This window comes from Sphaeramia orbicularis, chromosome 4 (assembly GCF_902148855.1).
Source record: "Sphaeramia orbicularis chromosome 4, fSphaOr1.1, whole genome shotgun sequence".
In the NCBI taxonomy this organism is placed as follows: Eukaryota; Metazoa; Chordata; class Actinopteri; order Kurtiformes; family Apogonidae; genus Sphaeramia; species Sphaeramia orbicularis.
The window spans coordinates 7,958,871-7,985,179 of NC_043960.1; the positions used below are offsets into that span (position 1 = coordinate 7,958,871).

The window sequence follows — 26,309 nt, forward strand, 5'->3', positions numbered from 1 at the left end:
CACAAAGGGAGAATTTCATTTTCCTTGGTCAGGATATGTACAGTCAGTCCAGCTTGGATTTACAAGGAGGACAATTAATACTGAACAAACAAGAACTCAAACTATGAATTATGAAAGAGCTGCAGCATCTGAAACCGACCACAATGAACATCTGACAAATAAACAGAACCACAGTGCTTCAGTTTCAGCTTCAGAGTTTGTCATGTCTTTTATGGATTGTGATTTTCTCTCTCAACTCAACATATACTTTTTAATAGTAAGTTTTAAACATTTTTTTATCAATTACTAGAAATTCCAGGTGGCCCCACTGCTCTAACCTCTAAAATTAGCAACTAAATTTAAAGTAAATACCACGAAAATGCAAAGGAGTAAGTGTTCATAGTTGCATAAAATGGAAATGCTCAAGTGAAGTGCTTCCAAATTTGTAAATGAGTAATTAGATTGTACCAATGCTAAACTCAGTAGTATAAAACAATGACCTAGAAACAGGACTTGGACTCTGTAACAAGACGTACTGTTGATATTTATAATCCACTTGTTAAGTTTCTTGCCAAGAATTCGATGAAAAAACTGACATCACTGTAATATCTTGGCAGAGCAACAAGATCAGAAGTAGGCGGAAGCCAGGGATTAACTAACATCATGCAAATCCGATTATTATCAAGTCATTATTTCATGACGTTTTCACCTTTTTGAAGTCGAGTCCTTTGGCCCAGGAGCACTTGTTTGGGTTGGGCACATCCTTCCACACAAACTTTTTCATCCTGGGAATAAAATATAGCACAGGGGTGTCAAACTCATTTTAGTTCAGGGGTCAGATTCAGCTAAATTTGATCTGCAGTGGGCCGAACCAGTAAAATAATAACATAATAACCTATGAATAATGACAACTCCAAATATTTCAATGTGTTTTATAGTGAAAACAGTAAAATTACATTATGAAAACCTTTACATCTATAAATGGTCCTTTTAAAAATGTGAATAACATGAACAACCATGAAAAAACTAGAAATTATTCAGAAAAATAAGTCCAATTTTAACTCTATTCTGCCTCTGCTTACCATTTGTAAATGTACATTACAACTTACAGATCACAATGGATCTGCAAAATATTTTAGCAACTGGCAGAATATTAGTAAAATTGCACTTACTTCTCTTAAGACATTTATAGTTTTTCATATTTTTTGTGAAATGCTAGTTTGTAAATTCATACAATTTCATGTAATCTAACTCTTTTTTTTTTTATACACTAAAACAGAGGAAAAATTTGGAATTGTCATTATTTGTAGGTTGTTATGGTAGTATTTTACTGATCGGACCCACTTGAGACTAAAGTAGGGCTTGATTTGGCCCCTAAAGTAAAAGGACCGATTGTTAATATCTTAGTGTAATTTTTGCATTTCACTAATCCATCCCACGGGCCAGATTAGACCCTTTGGCGGGCCGGGTTTGGCCCCTGGGCCGCATGTTTGACACCTATGATATAGCAGGTTGTTAGTTTGCATCTTTCTGGATAAATGACCTAGTTCCCTTTTCTCTTTGTCTCTGGTCTCATTCCCTTCATGTGCCATCAGCTAACATCAAGTGTAATTACACTCCTGTGACCTGGTGAATGTCAAACTGCTCATTCTTCAAGCTGCCGTCTCTGCTTGTGTGATAAGACAGAGCTGCAGAGATCAGCATCATTAATCATGTCTTCCGGGTTGCACTCAAGAGTTGCGTTCACAAATAAGATTAAATAAGAAAGGAAACGGCAGGATGTGTGAAACAGGAAGCCTTACTGGTTTTGAGAGAGGACGAGGGTGACCAACAACACAATGGAAAGAAAGGAGATGATCATCAGCATCATGTAGGCGGCAGGGTCTCCTCTGGCAGCTGGAGAAAGAAACACATCACACCTATGATTAAGTATGCAATAAAAGGACAATAAACCATCTGTGCAGACACACTAAGAATGAAAAACTAACAATACTGAAAACTGGTGCATATGAGGGTTAGAGCAACAAAAACTATGACAAACTACTCAAAAAAAAGGAAATGAATATATACATTTAATAAGACTGAAGTACAATGCAAAAGCCAGGGAGCCAGTGGAGCTGTTGGAGGACAGGAGTGATGTGGTGAGTGGAGGGGGTCCTGGTGATGATGCGATGTTTGATAGTTTTTGTTGTTTTTGTTGACTATGTGGTAATAAAATTTCAATAAAAACCTAAGGGAAAAAAAAAACAACCTGAAAGACTCAAAACAACTACAATACCAACTCCATACCTCTAGCGATCACAGGTTCTCCTTCCCCGTCAGCAAACACAGGGTATAAGTAGAAGTCGTACTCCTCGGAGGCAAAAAAATCACCTGAGGCGACAGATCAGATAAGGAGCTCAGAGGTTATGTTGTCCTTGTCTTTGTTCACTGTTAAATGCTGCTGATAAAGGTGATAAAGGAAAGGAAGTTACCTCGTATATAGACCGGACGCTCCGTGTGTTGAAGCCTGACCCACGTGTCTCCATTCTGGCCTTTGTGATGTTCAGGGTCCTGTTGTTTCTGCGGCGACCACTGGACCACCATGAACAGAGGGACGGAGCTGTTGTCCAGCAGAGTCCAGGATAAAGACACGCAGGTGCTGTTGATGACCAGCACACGGAATGAACGCAAACAGCGTCCTGCAGTGGAGAAAAGAAACCAAAAAGACACACAGGAGCAGTTACAATACAAAACTGTTGGCTTTGAGGCTTGTTTTAGTGGAGATGTGAGTCTTAAAAGGTAGGGTAGGAGATGTTTTTCTGGAGCATTTTTTTTTTTTTTATTATATTGCTTAAAATCCCCTTCACACCCCGATTGCAACCAAATAATTACATGCTCTAACACAAAAATAAAAAAATATGTAGTCACCTGTGGAACGGACAGGACTGAAAAAACACCATCTAATCATTTTAAGCCGCCCATCAAAATGATTCAACGGTGATATGTCTGTCAAATTCGTAGAGAAAACATGAAATAAGTGTTACATCTACATTTGTCTGTTTATGAATCCAACCATAAACGGAATCTTTTACGTATTCCTACAAGAAAAAGAAAAAAAAAAAAATCACACAGTGAGGTCTGGGGATCTCACAGGCCAAGCACAAAGAGCAAGGTGTTGGGCCTCCTTTCGACCAATCCATCACTTTTTCTTTTAAAAAAGCTCAAACTTAGAAAACTCCTCTTTCCATGACGATGCTTGAGAACTGAAGCAATGTGTCGTGAAATCGGTTCATTCTTTTTGAATAACCCTGTATGTAGAATATTTACTGCCCTTTAAACTCTGTTTTTACACTCTTTTATCTGAGGAACTGAGGTGTTTTAATGTTGATAAAATGCTTCTTAAAATGTTTTGTTCATCTTTATTGAGTCCATTTTAACTTTTTCTTTGATTTGCTGGTTTGGTAACCTCAGTGTTATAAACAAAAACAAGCTGAGGAATGTTGTCAAAATCTGCCAAATAACTGCTGAGGGTTCACTAGCACATCTTTTCTGGTTCTGCCCTATATTGCACAATTTTTGGTCAGCTATATATACTGTATATATTTTTTTCCAACTATATTTATTGAACATTTTCAATGAACACAACAGACATATCAATTCGTAACAGTCAATGTGCAATCAAGAATGACATATCTGACTGTCAACACCCATCCCTACCCACCCACCCGAACCACAGGCCAAAAAAAAAAAAAAAAAAAAAAAAAAAAATCAATCAATAAATAAATAAAAAATAAGGAAAAACATAAAAGAAAATCAAAAACAGAAACCATAAATAATGATAAAGGAACTCAAATCGTAAAAGTAAAAAAAAAAAAAAAAAAAAAAAAAAAAGGTAGTATAGTATACAGAAATAAGAGAAGAAAGGAAAAGACTACACAATTTCTCATTCCCTCCTTTCCTCTCCTTTACCCTCTTTCTCAATGATGTTTAATCATCTATATTCTGAGGAAAATTTAAAGAACTGAAATACCGTAAAAATGGATCCCAAGTGGTATAAAATTATTTAACTGAACCTCTAAGAGAGAATCTCAACTTTCCAACCTTAAGATTGTAAAGCACCTAACGTACCCACCGGACATATGAAGGGGGATGGGAGACCTTCCAATTAAGTAGAATCAACTTTTGGGCTAAGAGTGTGGTAAATGCTATAGCCCGCTTCAGCGCTTTCGGTAGATTTGAAGCAGGGGAGACACCAAAAATTGCAGAGATAGGATTGGGAGCAACAAAAAAACCATATGCTTCAGTTAGTGTGTTAAATATTTCTGCCCAAAATGATCCCAAGTTAGGACATGCCCAGAACATATGTGAATGATCGGCAGGAGAGAGATGGCATCGGCCACATTCGTCACTTACAGAAGGATAAATCTTGGCTAATCGTGAGTTAGTGTAGTGAATCTTGTAAATAACCTTGCATTGCATTAATCTATGCCTAGCACAAATCGAAGACAAGTGAACAAGGGTCAGTGCGGAGTTCCACTGTTGCTTTGTAATTGCAATGCTAAGACTCTCTTCCCAGCCAGTTTTAAGTGCATCTGGAAGTGTTAATGTTTCTGACCATATAAGTTTGTAAATTATTGAAATACGGTCAGCTATATTTGAGCACTTGTCCAAAGCTTACTCCATAGTCATTCAGCCCAACTGTGACCTGGTCATTCTTGGATGCTCTACTGAGACTTGTGGTTGGTGGCATGTTTTGTACAGTTTCTGTAAAGTTAAAAATTGTAAATAAAGTATTTAAAAAAAAAAAAAAAAAATATGCCAAAAAACCATCAGCACTGGCTTGAATGACCTTGATCATTTATATCAAACCACAGCCACTCAGAGGGCAAAGGCCATTTTGGTAAACCTTCTCCATCCTCTTCATGCAGAGTTTCAGCTTCTTCCCTCTAAGACGCAGGTGTCAAACATGCGGCCCGGGGACCAAATCTGGCCCGCCAAAAGGTCCAATCCGGCCCATGGGATGAATTTGTGAAATGCAAAAATTACACTGAAGATATTAACAATTCTCTTAGTTCAGGTTCCACATTCAGACCAATTCAATCTCAAGTGGGCAGGACCAGTCAAATACTATCATAATAACATATAAATAATGGCAACTCCAATTTTTTCTCTTTGTAAATGTAAATATTTTCATGTATTTACACTTAAACAAAATATAATTTCGCAAAAAATGTGAATAACCTGAACAAATATGAACAACCTGAAATGTCTTAATAGAATTAAGTACAATTCTAACAAGATTCTTTCTGTTATTAAATGTTTTGTGTGTTTGTAGATCCACTGTGATCTATAAGTTATAATGTACATTTGTAAATGATAAACGGAAGCAGAATATTGTTAAAATTACACTTATTTTTTCAGTTTGTTCATGTTATTTACATCTTTTTAAAGGATAGTTTTTAGATATAAACCTTTTCAGAATGTAAATTTACTTTTTTTGCTCTAGAACAGAGAAAAGTTTGGAGTTGACATTATTTATATATTATTATTTTATTATTTTACTGGTTCGGCCCACTGCAGATTAAATTTAGCTGAATGTGGCCCCTGAACGAAAATGAGTTTGGCACCCCTGCTCTAAGAGAAGGTACACTTTCTCCTGCAGAGCCAAATCAAACCGATATCTCAAAACATTTATCCCATCTGCCGTTAGGTTTTTAAAGCCTGTTGGGAACAATGCACCATTAACTATGATGACTTATTTATTTATTTACTGTATTTATTGTACTAAGTGAGATTAATTGTTTTAGTGATATGTGACATATGTACACTTCTGTTGCTAATCAAATTGCCCTTTGAGGACATTAAAGATATTTCAATTCAATTCAATTCAATTTGTTCCACCAACGCTTTTAGCAGCTCAATGCTCCACTGTGTTGAGCAGGAGGCCACTGTTTACTTTGCAGAAGGTTAAAATGAACTTAAATAGTTATGTTGTGCACCTGAACACCAAATCTGACATCATTTTCTGTTGTTTTCAATGACTCAGCCTGTTTTAATAGCAGTACATCATGCTTTCTCTTAATGATGATGAGTAAAACTCCACTAAATGTATTTTGACCCTGTTGCTTACTCGAACAACGATCTTTCTATGAATTATTTATATTTGCATTATGAACCTAGTTGCTTCTGTTCGATGGATGCTAACACTATAATACTTGCGTCTATAGAGCTAATGGCTGTAGGTCTGTATTTGGGGCTTTCAGAGGCTCTCCGAGATAAATATTTTACATGAGAAAATTGACATTTTTCTATCACACATTTTAGGGATAAACTGAAGATAATATAATATAATATAATGAGAAAATAACAGCGAGGACAGAATTTAAATCACAAAAAATAAGTCTAATGCATTACAAGAATTTGACCATAGTTTGATAAAAACAGAAAAGCAGATGGAAGAAACATGACCGGAAATACTTAAAGAAGGCAGTTGCTTGTTTCTGGTACATGTGCACATTAATCTGATTTTTATCGCACCTACAATGTAAAACAAATTGAAAACCTATTTGATCGCAACTCTAGTGTTAAAGTCTGGAACATAATGACATAATGTAAATTAATTTTTACAAAACAAGTGTTGTGTATTAACTCCTGGCTCCTAAATTACTGATTTTGTTACTAATAATCTTTAAAATCCCCCTGAGTGAAAGTCAAAGAGTTAAGAAGCAAAGACATATGAGGAAGTGAAACCTGCTGCTATGAATCAGTTTTCTGTTTAAGTGATTTAACTGACAACAACAACTTACTTATTCTGAGAAAGACAAATCAGCAGAAGTTTTTCTATATTATGTAAAAAAAAAAAAAAAAAGCTGTCTTCTGCACCACCAGAATCCAGTAATACTGATAAAATAATTGATCCACTGAGCACAGACTTTAACTATTTATACATGTAAATAGCAGATTATATTCCCTATACAGGTATGAGGAAGGAAAATGTTAAATATTGTGCGTTTTCTTAATGAAATAATGTATTAAAAAAACTTTTTTTCACCATTTTCTACTTACAACTTGTTTTTAATTTTACCTTGTATCCTCTGGTACCTGTATATATCCTTTTACGTTGTATATATTTCCTTTTATCTGTAGTATAGAGTCAGCTTTTTGTATATATTTGTATATTTTGTATATTGTCAATATTTTTCAGTATAATTTTGTGTGATTTTCTTTGTTCCTGCAACAGTGACAAGATCTATTGTATTGTATTCTATTCTATTACTCACGTTTGGGTTGACTATCCAGCGTCATGTTGAAGTTGTTAGTGGAGCTCCCCAGACTGTTGTAGGCCTCCACAGTCACGGTCTGGACCTCCTGGTTCCACTCAAAGCTGTAGGGGGACTTCAGTTCGATCCGGTCTCTTATCACTGACCCACTCAGGAGCTGACGCTGGACTACGAATCCATCCACACAGTACGACTGCTCTGATATCCGGAGACGCTGGAGAAAAGCATCCTGAAGAAAAGAAGACAATTACTTTCAACGACACTGTTCTTAACATTCGTCCGACTCTTCTGGAGGCAGTGGAAGGTGCAGTTTCAATCTCTTTATATACGTATATAGATATAATAGAGAATGCGTTGTTTTGGGTGGCTTATGAAAGCTGTAAGGCTGTTGTTTTCATTCATTAGATATGTAATCTGTCTAAATAATCTGGTAAAAAGACATAATTATGTGTCATTTTCCTTTCACACCCTCTGTCTATTTAATGCTGCAAAAATTCCCAAATCGCTAACATGCCAATGCTGTTGTATTATAACACTTTAAGACCCCTCCACCAACCCAGCGTCCATCTATAGTTATTTATTCATTAATGCCTGATGACAAAATGTAAAAAAATATATATATATATATGCAGGGAGTGTGAACTGAGCAGAACCTTCTAAATGACCTTTGACCTTTCCTAAGTCATTTATCACCATTTATTATAATATTCTCCTCTGTGTTTTGTCTTTTTGTATGAGAAGCAGCTCTTGTCCTATATTTAAATTACTGACCATGTAGGTGTGTTCCATGTGTTCATAAACCACTGACATTCTACCCATTCTACATGGGTTTTATTGGTGAATCAATAGGTCACATTTGGCAACACTGAAAAGCTGAGAAATTTGCAGCTGTTTCAACGTTTCAGGTTGAAATATAAATTATTTGTTGGGTTTTAGCCTCTGGTTTACCTAAAAATGTCATTTTAGTTGACCTAAAATTGAAACTATGCTACAATTTTTTTTTTCATTTTTCTCACTTTTTCTCATTGGCTTTTAATCAATGAGTGACATGTCTGTTTTTTTTTTTTGTTTGTTTGTTTTTTTCAATGCTGTTTTTATCAGATTTTAATTTGTCTTTGTTTTTATGATGATTGTATTTTGTTGTTCTTAGCCCGCTTTACACCCTGTGTTATCACTAGTTTTACTTACTTATTTAATCCCTTGTTTTATGTTTAGTGTACGGCACTTTGGCCAGCTGTAAAGTTCTTGCAGTGCATGATAAATAAAGTTGGTATGGTATGGTATGGTACAATGGAAATTGAAACTACGCTACAATGGAAATGTTACCTAAAACTGAAACTACACTACAGTGGAAATGCTGACGTCATGCTCTGCTCTGAGCATGTGGATTATACTGTCATTCAACAATTACAACTGGCTGCACTTCTTCGGGTCTGTGGAGGAACACGTAGTGGTCACATGGTGTGTATTATGCATAAGCAGGTTACAAAGCCTACTTATGCATAATACAGTGTTTTGAGTTTTGAGCAGGGATCATTTTCACTCCACTGTTCTGAGAATCCAACAAGCATTTTACCTGAATTGTTGACATGTATTGATGTAGTGGTTGAAAAGTTATCAAACATTTTAGATCAGTACATGCTTAAACCCGTAAAGACCCAAACATCCACCGCTAACCAAAAGCATCTACTGATCTGAAATGTTTAATAACCACTACATCAATACATGTAAATAATTGGTGTAAAATACAGTTTGTCATCTTTTCATGGTCATCAGATATGACCCATTTGGACGTTCAGAGGCTCCGTAGTTACCGTGGAAACACTGTCATCTTCTACAACATTGATTCACCAGTAAAACCCATGGAGTTGGATCAATGACATTGGTTGTAGACATGTTTTTATGATCAGTTAATGATGTATTTTGTTGAAAAAGTCACTTCTACATAAGTTTTTTTCTGATTTGATCAAATAACCTTTTTTCTTTTTTTTTTTTTAAATGTATTTATTTGACAGGGACAATGCAGTCAAGCACAGTTACAAGTTTGCAGCTGATGTGATGCATACAGAGTTTACAGTTAGTGCTAATTCTCAACTCTAGTCCCTGGTTGGGCTCTTCCACAACGTTGCAGTACAATATAAAATATACATCATTTAAAACAATCATACCACACATAAAAATACAATATATAGAAAACATACATCATTTAAAACGGTCATACCATACAATTTGATAATCCAGTGTTGCATTTATATATGAGGCATTCATTCATTCACTCACTCACTCACTCTCCCACACAATGTACACAATATTTACAGATAAGAATAGCAGTGTTTTGTCTTTAACCAGGTTTTGGTTCTGGTGGTGAACATCTTAAACCAGTGTTTCTCAACCTAGGGGTCGGGACCCCATGTGGGGTCGCCTGGAATTCAAATGGGGTTGCCTGAAATTCCTAGTAATTGATAAAAATAAAAATAAACCCTTACTAATAAAAAATATATGGTGAATTGACAGAGACAATCCCAATCCATAAAAGACATGACAAACTGTGAAGCTGAAACTGCAGCACTGTGGTTCTGTTTATCTGTCAAATGTTCATTGTGGTCGGTTTCAGATGCTGCAGCTCTTTCATAATTCATAGTTTGAGTTCTTGTTTGTTCAGTATTAATTGTCAGCCTTGGAAATACAAGCTGGACTGACTGTACATATCCTGACCAAGGAAAATCAAATTCTCACTTTGTGCAGTAATCTACACCTGGCTTTTCTGCCTCCGTCCATAATAATATACATTATATAGACTAAATGTCATCTAAAATTAATGTTTATTTGCAACATAGTAAAACAAACTATTACATGATCAAAAACAACTTAATTTTAGCAAAAAAATGTCTTCGTTTTGAATGTCTGGGGTCGGCAGAAATTTGTGATGTTAAAATGGGGTCATGAGCCAAAAAAGGTTGGGAACCACTGGATTAAACTCTGAGATGGATTTTATTTCTGAATTTACTCAGAGCTTTTATGAACATCTACATGATCTGTAAGTTAAATATAGGAAAATACCAGATTTTCATGGAAAAATGCAAAATGCAGAGGATAATATTACAATAAATGATGATAAATCACTTGGGAGAGACAGAAAAAATAATAATTTGGAAGTTGTGACAAAAATAGTATTTGATAAATTATGATGAATCATAATTATGCAAATATACTCTGGCTGTAAACTGTATGTTTTAAGTCACGTACCTCAAACAGCAGAGTGACATTAATCTGGTTTTGGTATGAATCATCTTGAAGTATTCTCCAGAAATCAGGCCCACGCTCTGGAGCTGAGGGGGAGACACACAATCACATGACAGCTTTCACCTCTGTGATATTTTCCATTACAGCTAAAATCAGAAGGTCAGATGTGATTGAAAAGGTTCAGGCATCGTGTTGCACGTCAGGATTTCAACAATATGCCAAAGATGTCATTGTTTTCAAAGGTTAGTGATAGGTGATGGGTGTTCAGTTCTGTACCTCTGCTGTTTTGGGGTGCAGAATACACACTTTCACTCCAGTCACTCCAGTAGCCTTTGCCACTGGTGTGCATGCAGCGCACTTGGACCACATACACTCGGCACATGTCTGGAACTGAAACCTCCGCCCACGGAACCTGGACTGGACTCTGGACCTGCAGCCGTGACATTTTAATTATACCGGGTACAATCATAAAAAGGACAGAAAACTAATGAAAAATATCTCATCTGTGGGGTACCCATCTGTTCCATATATCGGCCCAATTTAACCCCATCCCAACTCAGTCATTTTCAATTAATGTTTGTGAGAGAGCGCACATCAATTTCCAAGAGAATTTTTTAATCATAAGGACAGGAATATAATCTGAGAGCAGCTCATGTCAAAGTGACCCATTAAAAACATGTCAGCCAACCCTGTGTTTACTGATGGAGATGTTAAAACTGATTTATTTTTACCAGCTGAGTCCTGGACCTGAAGTTTGTTTATTAGAAAAAAAAATCCATAAAGATGTAAGTTGTTGTTTTTGAGAGTGTGCAACATCTATAACAAACATTAGAAGTAGAGAGGAGTGATAAAATGAATATAACATAGAAATACAGTTATCAGAATGATAATGTACAGCAGGGGTCTCAAACTCATTTTCTTTCAGGGGCCACATTCAGCCCGATTTGATCTGCAGTGAGCCGGACCAGTAAAATAATTGTATAATAATCTATAAATAATGACAACTCCAAATTTTTGTCTTTGTTTTAGTGCAAAAAAACCCATTAAATTATGAAAATGCTTACTTTTATCAACTATCCAAACAAAAAAGATGTGAATAACCTGAAAAAACTGAAATTTCTTAAGAATAATAAGTGCAATTTTAACAACATTCTGCCTCAGCTTATCATTTCTACATGTGCGTTATGGATTGGATCTACAAAGACAATAAATACTGAGTAACAGGCAGAAAATTGTTAAAATTGTGCTTAATTTTCTTTGGACATTTCAGGTTGTTCATATTTTTTCAGGTGATTTATGTTTTATTGTTACAGGATAGGTTGTAAATGTTAATATTTTCATAATTGAATGTGATTTTTTGCACTAAAACAAAGAGATATTTACCTCCGCCAAGGAGGTTATGTTTTTGCCAGGGTTTGTTTGTCTGTTTGTTTGTTTGTCTGTCCGTTAGTGTGCAACATAACTCAAAAAGTTATGGACAGATTTGGATGAAATTTTCAGGGTTTGTTGGAAATGGGATAAGGAAGAAATGATTAAATTTTGGTGGTGATCGGAGGTGGGGGGGCCCATGGGGGGGTGGGGGGGTGGGGGGCACTGATCGTTAGTGTGCAACATAACTCAAAAAGTTATGGACAGATTTGGGTGAAATTTTCAGGGTTTGTTGGAAGTGGGATAAGGAAGAAATGATTAAATTTTGGTGGTGATCGGGGGTGGGGGGGCCCACGGGGGGGGGGCCACTGATCAGCCTTGGCGGAGGTCTGCGCTCTCCGAGTGCTTCTAGTTGAAGTTGTCATTATTTATAGACATAATGTAATATTATTTTTTTCACATCAAACCCAGAAGAAAATATGGGGTCATTATTTTTTGTAGGTTATTCTGCTGTTATTATTTGATTGTAAATCACATTGGTCTGTATGTGGAACCTGAACTAAAATGAGTTCCTCAGCCTTGACTGTGGAATTTTTGCACTTTGTAAATTCATCCCACGGGCCGGATTGGAACCTTTGGTGGGTTGCGTTTGGCCCCAAGGCCGCATGTTTGAGACCCCTGATGTACAGACAGAAAACATGTATTAATTCGAGAAAACACAAACAACCAACAATTACACCTGCACACACGAACATTTGGCTGTGTGTGATGATCATGATGCTGTCTATCCAAATGTGATGTCTGTCTGCATCCCTGTCTGTGTTTATGTACTGTCTCTGTATGATTGTACTGATGTTTCACTGTTCTCTCTTATCTTTATTGATTTATCTTGTCTCTTAGCTGTCTGAACTCTCTCTTTTAATTAATGTGCTGCAATATACTGTTTTTTTAGAGTGCCTATTGTCATCAGGCCGGGGACTACAGCAGGATACTAGCCATGTTAGCTAAAGCTGCCCTTTTTTACTGTTATTGATACAGTTAATTAATTGGGATTAAACTAAACTAAAGTGTGGAGATTAACACAGACTTGCCATAATCCTTTAATGCAGTGTTTTTCAACCCTGGGGTCGGGACCCCACGTGGGGTTGCCTGGAATTCAAATGGGGTCACCTGAAATGTCTAGTAATTGATTAAAAAAAAAAAAAAAACACCCAAAAAACAGTCAAACACTACATCTTGTTACAGAGTCTAAGTCCTGTTTCTAGGTCATTGTTATACTACTGAGTTTGGCAGTGGTACAATCTAATTATTCATTTACAAATTTGGAAGCAGTTCGCTTGAGCATTTCCATTTTATACAACTACAAACTTTTACTCTTTTGCATTTTCGTGGCATTTACTTTAAATTTAGTTGCTAATTTTAGAGGTTAGATCACTGTTTTTCAACGTTGGGGTCAGGACCCCCTGTGGGGTCGCCTGGAATTCAAATGGGGTCGCCTGAAATTTTTGTAATTGATAAAAATAAAAAAAACCTTACTAATAAAAAATATATGGTGAGTTGACAGAGACAATCCCAATCCATAAAAGACATGACAATCTGTGAAGCTGAAACTGAAGCACTGTGGTTCTGTTTATCTGTCAAATGTTCACTGTGGTCGGTTTCAGATGCTGCAGCTCTTTCATAATTCGTAGTTTGAGTTCTTGTTTGTTCAGTATTAATTGTCAGCCTTGTAAATCCAAGCTGGACTGACTGTACATATCCTGACCAAGGAAAATCCAATTCTCATTTTGTGCAGTAATCTACACCTGACTTTTGCCTCCGTCTGTAAAAATATACATTATATAGACTGAATGTCCTCTAAAGTTAACATTTATTTGCAACATAGTATAGCAAACTATTACATGATCAAAAACAAATTAATTTTAACAAAGAAAAATGTCTCCGTTGTGAATATCTGGGGGTCACCAGAAATTTGTGATGTTAAATGTGGTCACTAGCCAAAAAAGGTTGGGAACCAGTGCTTTAATGTTAGTCCAGTTGAGTAGTGGTCTGTTTCAAACATCAGCATCATTTATTATTAACAATCTGACAAAAAACATTTGTACTAATCTCTAATGCAGATGTCCTCATTAAAATTAATGAACAACTTAACAAATATTGTTTTACAGTGTAACCTCATTATCTCAACTTTGACACAGTTATTGTTCCTGGTCTGTCTTTTTCTTTCCACATTCTGCCTGAAGTGCGTCAATATTCTCTTGGTTTCCTGCCCCGTCTCACTGAAAGATGAGGAATTTCCTTGGGAAACATCTGACATTCCTCAGCCGCCGCCCTCTACCTTTTTGTTTTCTGTTATTGACCAACAAGTGCAGTTACAGCAGCATGAGTGGAACTCTATTCCAGTGGATATCAGACAACTGACTTCTATAATGAGTTGAAAATGCATCTAAAAAACTGGCACATTAATAATTGGAGCTGCTAACATTAAGTCCAAAGTGTATTTTAACAACATCTTACTTACTTACTGTCTGATGTGTAATTAATTGTAATTTTTTGTATTGTACATTTGTGTTTTGAATTTATATATATTTTTAAATTGCATATTTATAACCTTGTGCTACTTCTTAGAGGGACAATTTAACATCTGTCCACGGACTGCAGATGAAAAATAGTCATTAGTCTAACTCCGGTGCATTTACAGCAATGTGAATAAATGTACAATGTACCTGTTAAATAAACCAATAAAATACAATAAAATAAATACAACTTTCTCTGTATCAAACAATGACATGAATCTAATATCAGCCGGTAAACTAATTCAGTCTCCTGGGGCTTTAATGGACCGAGGAATACTAAAAAAACTTGAGGTAAAAGGTGAAGATGCTGCTGTGAATGAGAAGGAAAATAGAGGTAAATGTATTTAAATAGAAGCTGAAGCCAGTGAATATATCGTCTTACATTTGTAGCTGGCTTTTAAATTATGCTGTAAAGATATTTTGTGTAGAACAGTCTAATTAAACTAAAAATATCCTCTTCTATTCAAATGAATACCAGTATTAACATAGGTTTTGCAATTTTGTCAAGGCCATACTCTGACTTTCCTTGGTTTTAACCGATGTCTGTGTTTAACTGACCTTCCACTCAGGCTGAGCAGTCACAGTGGACGGTGAATGATACCGGAACTGACACTGAAACCCTTCAACCGGCCGAGGCAGAGACGGAGGCGTCCACGAGACCGCCAGGACGCCACTGCTCACCGCCTTCACATCAGTGGGAGGGTGAGGTTTGACTGCAGGACATGAAACAAAGACGATGGTGAAGTACGTAAAATCACCAATCTCCCTTGATTTGATTGTGGATAAAACTAGAGCGTGTCTATATAACTATATAGGGTGTATGAAAAAAAAACTATACATTTTGAAAAATTAACCCCAGTTCTGCATTTGATAATTTTTGGAATTTGCTTTTATGGACGTCAGTAGGTAGGGGATTGGTGGATATTTGTCCAAATTTACAGACCTAGGTTTTCATGCATGAGTGAGCAGGGGCAAACTGTGCAATCCAAGTTAAAACTAGTTTGTGCAAAGTAGCGGTGGGATTTAAATCCAATCAAAGGTCATGGGAGGGGACAATGGGCATCTATCTTGTTTTCCACAAAATTGCCAGGTTACAGCATTAACACTTTGGCCACCATGTCAATTTCATTTCTTTACCCATGGCAGCTGTTCCTGCCTTTCAAAGTTAATTCAACTTCTTTAGGCCTGAAAATGTCACTGAGGACGGACCAGTTAGGGTTACTACTTTGTGCAAACCAGTTTAAACTTGGATTGCGCAATTTGCCCCTGCTCACTCATGCATGAAAACCTGGGTCTGTAAATTTGGACAAATATCCACCAATCCCCTACCTACCGACGTCCATAAAAGAAAATTCCAAAAATTATCAAATGCGAAACTGGGGGTAATTTTTCAAAATGTATAGTTTTTTTTTTTTTTGATACACCCTGTATGTCATGACATAAAGATTTCCAGTTGAGATCAGTAGCAATCAATGTTAAATGTCAACACCCAAAGGTGACTGTTAAATGTATATTTAAGTTCTTCTGAATCTTAAATATAGTAACAGGCTGTATCTGCTGGTAGATCAATATGGATTTGACTTCAGCATTCTGATTTGGTAAATTATTTACTTAACTGCCTTAGAATGTAGAAGCTTTAGATTGATATTCCAGTGTTACATCCAAAGAAAGCAGACAACACATCTGCTCTTTATGATTTATTAAAGTCTGTTCAATCTTCACAACTGTTACAGTTTTAATGAGTTTAAAACCATCGTACCCTGATTTATGAATGAAATAATAAGAAATGATAGAGGGAGGTGCAGCTGATTTTCATCATTATGAAAATTATGAATTATGAAAAAAATATTTTCATTTGTCAAAGAAAAGTAAATCCCTCTGAGTTTCTCTCAAAATAACTGCAAGTAAAAAGTACACTAAAATGTGCCATATATTTTTAATTTTCAATGACAGTGAGGCTTCCAGATATTTTGTATTAAAGTCATATGCATTTTCAACATTCAGTACAAGTCTGATGAGGCTTATTTACATGACATTATAAATCAACTGTCATGTTCAGAAAATGTCTTTTCTATATTTGCTATAAATGGATGAGTCAAAAAACATTCAGTTTCACTTAAATATAAATAAAATGGTAAAAATAATGGTAGAATAAATATATTTATCTTTGTGAATATCTTTTTTAGCAAAGCATTTTTGTCCTCTGTAGGAGTTTCACATAAAACTCCATAAAAAATAAACTGAAAAACAAAAAAGAAAATATTGTTATGTAAATCTGTTTTCACTTAGTTGGGCATTTAATGAAAAAAGCAGAAACTATATTGATAATAATTAATAATCCAAGCAAAAATAAATGTCTGCAGCCAAGAGTTATCTTGTAAATGTTTGTCACTTTTAAATTTTTTTCTAAATAAACTGCTTGTTTGGGAACTTTTATGAATAAATGTTTATCTTCACTGCATTCTTCATGAATGAAATCCAAAAATATTGTGAATACTCGGTAGCTCATAGTGTTGGTGACTCATAGATCAACTCCTAAAAACCACTTATGACAAACTGGCAACTAGACCTTTATATTAGTAACATAAATATAGACCGATATAACAAATATAGACATAACAGCTGAATATTTTGTCATTTTCTGCTCACCGTGGTCTATGGGCGACAGGTAGACTGGTTTGGACCGGATCGGGCCCAGGTGTGACGGCACCTCCAGCCACAGCTTGTAGCAGTTCATCCTCAGTGGGTGGATGGTGCATTTCTGAACAGATCTGTCCGGCCTGCAAACAGGACGACTCCACTCCCCAACCCTCTCACCGGCTTTCTCCCTCGCCTCCATGACGTCACATGACAGGTCAGCCCACCTGGACACACACACACACACACACACACACAAAAAAAGAAAAACACATCTTCAGCATTTTTCTGTCTGATGGTTTTTAGACGCAGTATCCTTTAAGAATTCTAATGACTGAAGGAAAGGCCATTATCTCATTGAAACAGTAAAAAAAAAACTTAATAAATTTATGCTTCACTTCTTCAAAATAGAAAAATCTGAAAATACATGTCAAAGTTACTGTGATTGTAGATTCACTGATGATTTACTCTCAGTGTAGAACAACAGCATCATTTGTCGCCCATTTTGAAGAAAAGCAGGAATCAGTGAATTAAATTAATCCTTTAGTAACCTGTATGTGCTTTGTAAATGTAAAAAACTGTAATACTTTCATATTGGGAATTGACCCCAGGAAGAATAGTCTCTACTTTGGTAGAAACTATTGGAGATCCTTTAAGTGAGTGAGTGAGTGAGTGAGTGAGTGAGTAATTAAGTGAGTGAGTGAGTGAGTGAGTAAGTAAGTAAGTAAGTAAGTAAGTAAGTAAGTAAGTAAGTAAGTAAGTAAGTAAGTAAGTAAGTAAGTAAGTAAGTAAGTAAGTAAGTAAGTAAGTAAGTAAGTAAGTAAGTAAGTAAGTAAGTAAGTGAGTGAGTGAGTGAGTGAGTAATTAAGTGAGTGAGTGAGTAATTAAGTGAGTGAGTGAGTGAGTGAGTGAGTGAGTGAGTGAGTAAGTAAGTAAGTAAGTAAGTAAGTAAGTAAGTAAGTAAGTAAGTAAGTAAGTGAGTGAGTGAGTGAGTGAGTAATTAAGTGAGTGAGTGAGTAATTAAGTGAGTGAGTGAGTGAGTGAGTGAGTGAGTGAGTGAGTGAGTGAGTGAGTGAGTGAGTGAGTAAGTAAGTAAGTAAGTAAGTAAGTAAGTAAGTAAGTGAGTGAGTGAGTGAGTGAGTAAGTAAGTAAGTAAAGAAAGAGAAAGAAAGACAGACAGACAGACAGACAGAAAGAAGAAAATGTACAATCTATGGAACCATTTTTGACCCATGGCCTATGTCTGTCTGTGTCTATTCCTAAGCCCATGCCTAAGTTATACTTCCTCCCACTCCTTGTCGAATATGCAAATGAAGTCATACTTTGTTTTCATGTATATGTATAGGTTTTTGTTTGTTTGTTTTGTTTTCTTATAATCTGTTTCATTTATAAAGACTAAGTAGGATTATTACAGCCGAGGTTATAGTTTCATCGGGGTTTGTTTGTCCGTTAGCAAGATAACTCAAAAAGTTATGAACAGATTTTGATGAAATTTTCAGGAAATGTTGATACTGGCACAAGGAACAAATGATTACATTTTGGTGGTGATGGGGGTGTGTGTCTAAACTAAACTATTCTCATGCCCATGCCTATGTCTATGTTTATTACCTCCACCAAGGAGGTTATGTTTTTGCTGGCGTTGGTTTGTTTGTTTGTCTGTCCGTGTGCAAGATAACTCAAAAAGTTATGGATGGATTTGGCTGAAAATTTCAGGAAATGTTGATAATGGCACAAAGAACAAATTATTATATTTTGGTGGTGATCGGGGGGGGGGTTCACTGATCTGCCTTGGCGGAGGTCTGCGCTCTCAGAGTGCTTTATGTTTTCGGATAAAAACAGAAGGACCCTTACGGGGAAGATAAAAAAACACATTCAGACCAGGAGCCATGGGTTGCACACCCCTGATACAGATGAACACACTCATTAGAAACTAGAAGATAAAATTAGTAAAATAACATTTAAGACCTGAATTAGTCTTTGATTAATATTCCCTGATACTTAGGAAGAGACTATGAAGAGACTGAAAAGACATATAATAGAAAGAAAGGAAGCAATTATAAAAGAATACAACAGAAAAGTGTGAGTTGTGTTGTTGCATAATAGTTCTCTGCTGTATAAAAGTCGCATCATTCCTTGTTGGCTCATTGTTGCTGCTTGTGAATATTTTTTTTTAAGTATAAAGGGCTTGTCATGTTCTAAGTCCGTGCAGATAAATTGATAAATAGTTTATGGCTCAAATAAACTCCCTGGTGTCAGTTTCAGGCCACACTGTGCAGAGTGTTTCCAGGGTGTGTTTGTGTTGTCTTGAACTCTGTGCTCAGAGATTTCCTGCTTTCGAGGACACTCTGCTCTGCCCGGCTGTGAATAAAACATACAAATACTTGCAGTTTCGTGATTATATTGGCAAGAGAATACAATGTAAAAATATCAAAGAACATTCAACATGTATTAACATTTTCATTGATGCTTATGACTCCGCAAGTCTCAAAAGTCTTATAAGTAAACTTTATCAAGGTGTGACCACACTCAAGAAGGACTCAACAACTTACAGGGTGGGGAAGCAAAATGTACAATATTTTGAGGCAGGGATTGAAAGACAGTGTATGACCAATTAGTTTATTGAAAGTCATGAGAATTATTTGCCACAAGAACATTTACATAATAGAAAATGTTTTTATTCTATGTGTCCTCCTTCTTTCTCAATAACTGCCTTCACACGCTTCCTGAAACTTGCGCAAGTGTTCCTCAAATATTCGGGTGACAACTTCTCCCATTCTTCTTTAATAGTATCTTCCAGACTTTCTCCTAATAGTTTTGCTCATAGTCATTCTCTTCTTTCCATTATAAACAGTCTTTACGGACACTCCAACTATTTTTGAAATCTCCTTTGGTGTGACGAGTGCATTCAGCAAATCACACACACTTTGACGTTTGCTTTCCTGATTACTCATATGGGCAAAAGTTTCTGAAAAGGTATGGATAATAGTGTTAGGTATGATTATGACATCAATATATGTTTGGTTTCAAAACAATTGACGTAGTGCCTGCTGAGAAAAAACAACTAAATGTTGATTGTAAATTTTGCTTCCCCACCCTGTACATAAAACAAAAATGGGAAAGAGAAATGAACATTGTAATCACAGAGGACATGTGGACAAAGGGATGGGAAGTTAATTTTTCATTAACAAACTCCAACACATGGCGTGACGTTGGTTGGAAAAACCTCATCCGTTTTTTTAAAACACCTAAACAAAAGTCCAAATTCAGTACTGTTTCTGCACAGTGTTGGAGAGAGTGTGGAGAGGCTACAGCAGATCATGGGCACATTTTTTGGTTATGCCCACTTATTCAGCCCTTCTGGTCGGAAGTATCCAAAATAATATCAAAAGCACCGGGCTTTACCATCAGCTGCTCTTTTACAGTACTGTATCTTGGTTACTTCCCAGATGAACTGGATTCAGACGATGTTTACCTCCTAAAGATTTTGTTGACATCAGCTAAAAAAGCCATAACAAAATGCTGGCTGCAGAAAGAAACACCCACAATGGAACTTTTCATTTCAATTGTAGAAAACATTAGACTTATGGAACGCATGACTTTCACCCTACGGCTCCACGAGGAGCTGGGAAAAAGGCGCTGGAGAAAGTGGACAATGTTTACAAACTGTGACAGTACTAATTAAAAAAAAAAAAAAGGCTAAGTTGTATGTATGTTTATGCTATAATTGTCATCCCCAGACCTCATTTTCTTTTCTTTTTTTTCTTTTTCTGTTCTTGTTCTGTAAAAATTAAAATGCTTATAAATAAATAGTGTCAAAAAAAAACAAAACATACAAATACACTTTATAACAATGTAACAAAATGAAAAGGACAAACTAAAAATGTACCTGGATCTGAATTCGGGTTTGGTCAACTGCGTGTTCTTCCAGCTGCACTCCATTGCATCAATGTCACCGTTAGTTTCACAGTTTATATCAATGGAAGCTCCTGAAACACATCAGAAAAAGCATTTTGAATTCAGTAAAAACACAATAAACTTCACCTCAAATGGCCTCTCTGTTGCTTTCTGTAGTTATTTTGGTTGTGACGTTGCCCATCGCCACTCTCGTTCCTCCTTTTCCTCCCTTTGTCCTTTTACTGTAGATGCAGTAACAGCAACAAGACAAACAGTCGACTTCCGGCAGCTTTCAACCATCAAACGTGAAATGATATTCCCTTATATGTAACAATAGGTCGTATGTTTATGGAAATGTGGAGATATTACTTTCCCTTCAGCCTCAAAACAGAAACACAACAAATGCTAACGTAACCAACATGTAATTAAAACAGGTTTATATTTCCCCAAATCTGTTTTTGATGTTTGTTCAGACTTCTTTTTGGTCATTTTCTGATGTGGTTCCACTTATTTATTCGTGACCTCTGACCTTTCACTGCCATTTTCATTTCCAGTAAATTTGTGCGATCGTCCTAATTTGGTTTTTGATGAGCGTTCATGTATCTAAAATATTAAAATGGAAGACAGAGATACATATGTTTTTAATAAAATTCCCTCATTCTCTGTTGTTAATGCATATATTTAAATTGTATACACCATTTTATTTTTTATTTTTTTTAATAAAGTATGGCATTATAAGCTAAGTTAAACCGTTTTTTACAGTTTTTCCCGTGTTTTTATGTGTGCATTTGAAAAAAAACTGGCCACGGGAAGTTGATGTATTGATTTTTATGTTTTATACGGGTTTGCGGCTCTGTTTATGTCATTTATTTTTGTATGCAAACTTTTTACAAATGTTTTACGAAGTACTAGAAACTGCCGCTGATAGGGTGGAAAATATGTGAACATCTTACATTTTTACTTCTTACATTTACTGTAACTTCAAACCTGAAAGAGATGCATTTTGTTTTATTTAACCCATAAACCTTTAATGAGTGATTTCTTATACTATTAACCACTGCTTTTTGCCTTTTTCAGGTTTTCATTAAATGTACTGATCATGTAGAATTCAGAGTAAATTCAAAGGTTACTATATCAAAACAACACAAAAGTGACTTTTTCTGCAAAATATTTCATTAACAACCATTGTCATTTGTCAAACTACATGGATTTTACCAGTGAATCAATGCTGTACAACATGACAGTGTTTCCATGTTCCCTACAGAGCCTCTAAACGTCCAGATAAGACAAATTTGATGCTGCTGAAAAGCTGAGAAACTGCATTTTACCTGAATTATTAAAAAACATTTTATGTGTTATTATTCGTGCTTCAAAAGTTATTAAAGAATCTAGATCAGGAGGTGTTTTTTGTGGCAGTTAATGTCTTTGCGAGTTGATAATTTTACTGATTTATTGCTTTATTTATTTAGTTGAGAAGAAAGTGATAAAGTATAGTTTTCAGACTGTGAGGAAAGGGTGTGCATGTGGAAAACTGGTCATGGGAAGCTGTTGCACTGATTTTCATGGGTTTTATATAGGGGTGTGTATTGGCAAGAATCTGGTGATACGATATAAATCACAATACTAGGATTACGACACAATATATAACAATATATCATGATACTGTTAAAAAGGAAGTTTTTTGTTTGTTTCTTTGTTTAAATGATTATTTCCTTGAAGAACTGAATTACACCAGAAATATGTACAAATACTAAACACAATTTTATTTGATCAGAACAGGATCTAATGCTATATCACAACATTTTCCTGTGTTAAAACTTAAATTAGGTTTTACAAACATTACAGTTGAAGATCCTGCTCAAATGTTCATATTCTATTAGTTCATCACTAACATCATAACATTGTTTCAGTGCAATCCCAACAAAGCAACTTACATTATTTAATAAGAGTGTTAAATAATAATGAATAAAATATAAAAAAAGAAAAACAAAAAACAAAAATGAACCTCCACAATATCTGCATTTGAATAAACACCTGCAAATATCGATACAGTACTTTTTATATTGATACAGTATTGTGAAATGAAATATCGCGATATATTGCAGAACTGATATTTTCTTACACCCCTAGAAATGTAAATATAGACTGCCAAAAGTTTTTCCGTTTTGAACAAAACCAGAACATATGAGACAGTGTAGCCGGTTCAGCTTCACAGCAACCACAAGTAGAATTCAAATCTGATTTACCGTACTTTCCGGGCTATAAAGCGCACCGGAATATAAGCCGCAGGTATCCACGTTGTGACAAGAGATATTTAAACAGAAAGATGGTAAACAGAAAGATTATTTAAATATTTATTTCCATACTTTAACTGTTTTTTTCCAAACAGTGCCTGTAACACGGCAGTACAACAGCAGGAACAGGCTGGTTCAAAAACCCAGAAAAGTCATTGATCTGTATCTTCATCTTCCTTCTGCTCATTGAAACCACTGCAGTCGTCTTCTTCAGTGTTGGAGTTGAACATCCTCAAAGGCTCCACATCCTCAGAAAGTCTCCGTCACACACCTTCTACGTCTCTCCTCCGTTGTTGCTCAATGGCACTTCCGTGCAGCAGCTCTATTTCCTTCTTTACAGACACATCGATTGCTTTTAACTTAAAAGCTGCAAAATATGCATTTCTTCGTGTGTTTTCCATGAGGAGGGTTTGTGCATGACACGCAAAATGATTGTTAAAAGTTAAGATTAAAACTTCTCCTCTTCATCACCTCTTCCACCTGTCTGTCTCACTTTTGCACTTCCTGCTAGAGCGCCCCCTGGTAGCCGTTAGCCTGTATAAATCTATACTCGAGCTGCATCGCTGTACAAGCCGCAGGGTTCAAAACGAGAAAAAAGTAGCGGCTTATAGTCTGGAAAGTACGGTAATTTTTGCCAACTTCACTTAAGACCAATGCAGTCTGTGAACCACCTTGAATTGAATTACTCTGTCTTAAACAGATTGAGGATGAATGAATGTTGTGAAGTATAGACTGCCACACATTTTCAGGAAACCCAGTAAAATTGTACTTATTTTTTTTTTTTTTTTACTTCTCTTTATTGCGTTTATCCATATAGTAACAAAGACGTGTTCATATACAATCATTGTGCTCAATGCAAAGAAAAATGAGAACACGCAGTAAAACAAAAAGCACACAAACAACAGTAAACAATGAGCATCAAAAACCAAACTGAGGACATCATATATCGCCAATCCTAAGTTGTTTACACATTTGCATTATTAAAATAACCAATGAAAGATTGCCATGTTAAGTGAAATGCATTTAATTTCCCTTTTAATGAAAATTTTATTTTTTCCAGTTGTAAGTGTTTCAATTGTACTTATTGTTATTCAGAAATTTCAGGTTTTTTTAGGTTGAGTTGTCATTATTTACAGGTTATTATGCTATTATTTTACTGGTCTGGCCCACTTGAAATCAAATTGGGCTGAATGTCGACCCGGAAAGAAAATGAGTTTGACGTCCCCGATCTAGAGCTGTTAATGTTAATTTTGCATTTATTGGCACAAAAACTCACCTTCTGCGTAGATCTGGCTGTATGGGATGGCCCACTCCTGCGTGCACTGCAGCAGGTCATACATACGAGTCTCTGAAGGACGCATTGTGATCTGACTCACCTGTATAAAGGAAGGAAAGTCTCAATTAGATGCTTATTTTTTTACTAAAGATATGCAGAGAGGTCAGTTAACTTCTCACATTTCCACATTAAAATATATCTTTTACCCATTGGTTGACCGGGTGGTACTGGCTGCGATGAAGCGGCTTCTCGAAGTTGAGGATCCATATGGCCGTGCTGGCGTTGACGCTGTGGTCATTGAAGACACAGTAAACCGTCACGTTCTCACCCGGACGGGCCACCACCTTCTCAGGGATGTAGCTAACAGCTGCGACACACAAAACAGATAAATACTGGTTATTTATACAATATTTCATATGTCATAACTTTGTGTTGTGTTTCACAGTTAGCATCCCCAGTCGGCCTCAAACTGGATGATAAAATAGTCTCTGATAAAAATTTACAGACCAGCTGATACTGATATTTATAATAATAAAAGCCAAATTATTATTTCTGTCAGGTTTAAACGCTGATTTTTGGTCCTGAGTGAAAGTCACAGAAACTACATGGCTATCTCCTTGGCTTTTGAAACCATGTGAGATGTTTGAAGGTACTATCTTTATTCTATTGTTTTTATTTGGTAGTGGTTTATTGTTCTTATTTATCCATTTATTCACTTTGTTGTTTTTAATTGCATGGCTTTTTAATGTATTCTTGTATTTTATTCTTTTATTTGGGTTTTATTTATTCTTCTGTATAGCATTTTTTTCTTTTTTGTACAATTTCTATATCTTTAAATCTATTCTGTATTTTATTCTTTTTTGGTTTTAATTATTCTTCTGCACAGCACTTTGGTCCGCTGTAGTTGTTTTAAAGTGCTTTACAAATAAAGTTGGACTGGATTGGATTGGATTTGTGGTTTTATTCTATTTATAAAATATATAATTAGATGAAAATTATCTAAAATATTAAACAAGATGGTAAACGACACAATGTGAGAATTTTCAGGACTTAGTAATTATTTTGTTAAATATCCCATTTGTTTCTGAGGTACATTGAAGAACATTTACTAGCATTTTATTTGACTTTTGTTGGAAAATAGATTGTATTTGTATGTGTGCCATTCTATTCTGTCTATTTCATGCAAACGACGGTAATTCTTCTTTGCTTTAATAGTCTGTTCAGTTGAACTCCTGTTAACGTTGGCTTGAAAACTAATATTGTAACAATGAAAATATAGGGATGATTTTCAAATTTTATATTTCAAGGGGAGGTGCTCAATAAGGAAAGCTTAAAAAAAAGGAATTTTATTTTTTGTTTACACAATCTGTTAGAACCTTAAATGTGCAAGAAATGACAATATAATGACAATGTATCTGGAATTGTCTTGTTTTTTGTGTAATTAATTAATTCTACTTTTCATATTTTATTTATTTATTTATTTATTTTTCTTTTTGTCTTTAGAGAGAGGAGGTCAAAGTCTCTTGGTCTTTCGTATGTGTTTTCTTTATGTAACAATGCATCCACTGTTCATTGTTCAATTGTTTTGTTTATTAACAAAAAAAAAAAGAAAAACTGAAATGTTGAGAATGGAAAGATTGGTCATTGGTCACATACTTGTTACGTGACCACAATGTAATTTAAATGTATGTTGAACTTTTCTCAATATTTCTAAATAAAAATCTGAAAAAAATAAATAAATAAAGTAAAGGAATTTTATCTGAGCAAAGAAGAGTGGAAA

At 35.5% G+C, this 26,309-nt stretch overlaps 1 protein-coding gene across 1 annotated transcript in view; it reads right to left on the reverse strand.

Annotated features, from left to right (window-relative positions):
- The window catches only part of lepr (leptin receptor), a 75,197-nt gene that overhangs the window by 3,869 nt on the left and 45,019 nt on the right, over positions 1-26,309 (reverse strand). The window contains exons 9-20 of the mRNA XM_030132989.1: positions 24,736-24,896; positions 24,530-24,629; positions 20,952-21,051; positions 17,078-17,292; positions 14,987-15,141; positions 10,761-10,914; positions 10,488-10,570; positions 7,242-7,470; positions 2,454-2,660; positions 2,269-2,352; positions 1,782-1,875; positions 689-764 (exon numbers count right to left, since the gene is read on the reverse strand). Of these exons, the coding sequence (XP_029988849.1) occupies positions 689-764; positions 1,782-1,875; positions 2,269-2,352; positions 2,454-2,660; positions 7,242-7,470; positions 10,488-10,570; positions 10,761-10,914; positions 14,987-15,141; positions 17,078-17,292; positions 20,952-21,051; positions 24,530-24,629; positions 24,736-24,896 (1,658 nt within the window). The remainder of the gene's footprint in view (positions 1-688; positions 765-1,781; positions 1,876-2,268; positions 2,353-2,453; positions 2,661-7,241; positions 7,471-10,487; positions 10,571-10,760; positions 10,915-14,986; positions 15,142-17,077; positions 17,293-20,951; positions 21,052-24,529; positions 24,630-24,735; positions 24,897-26,309) is intronic.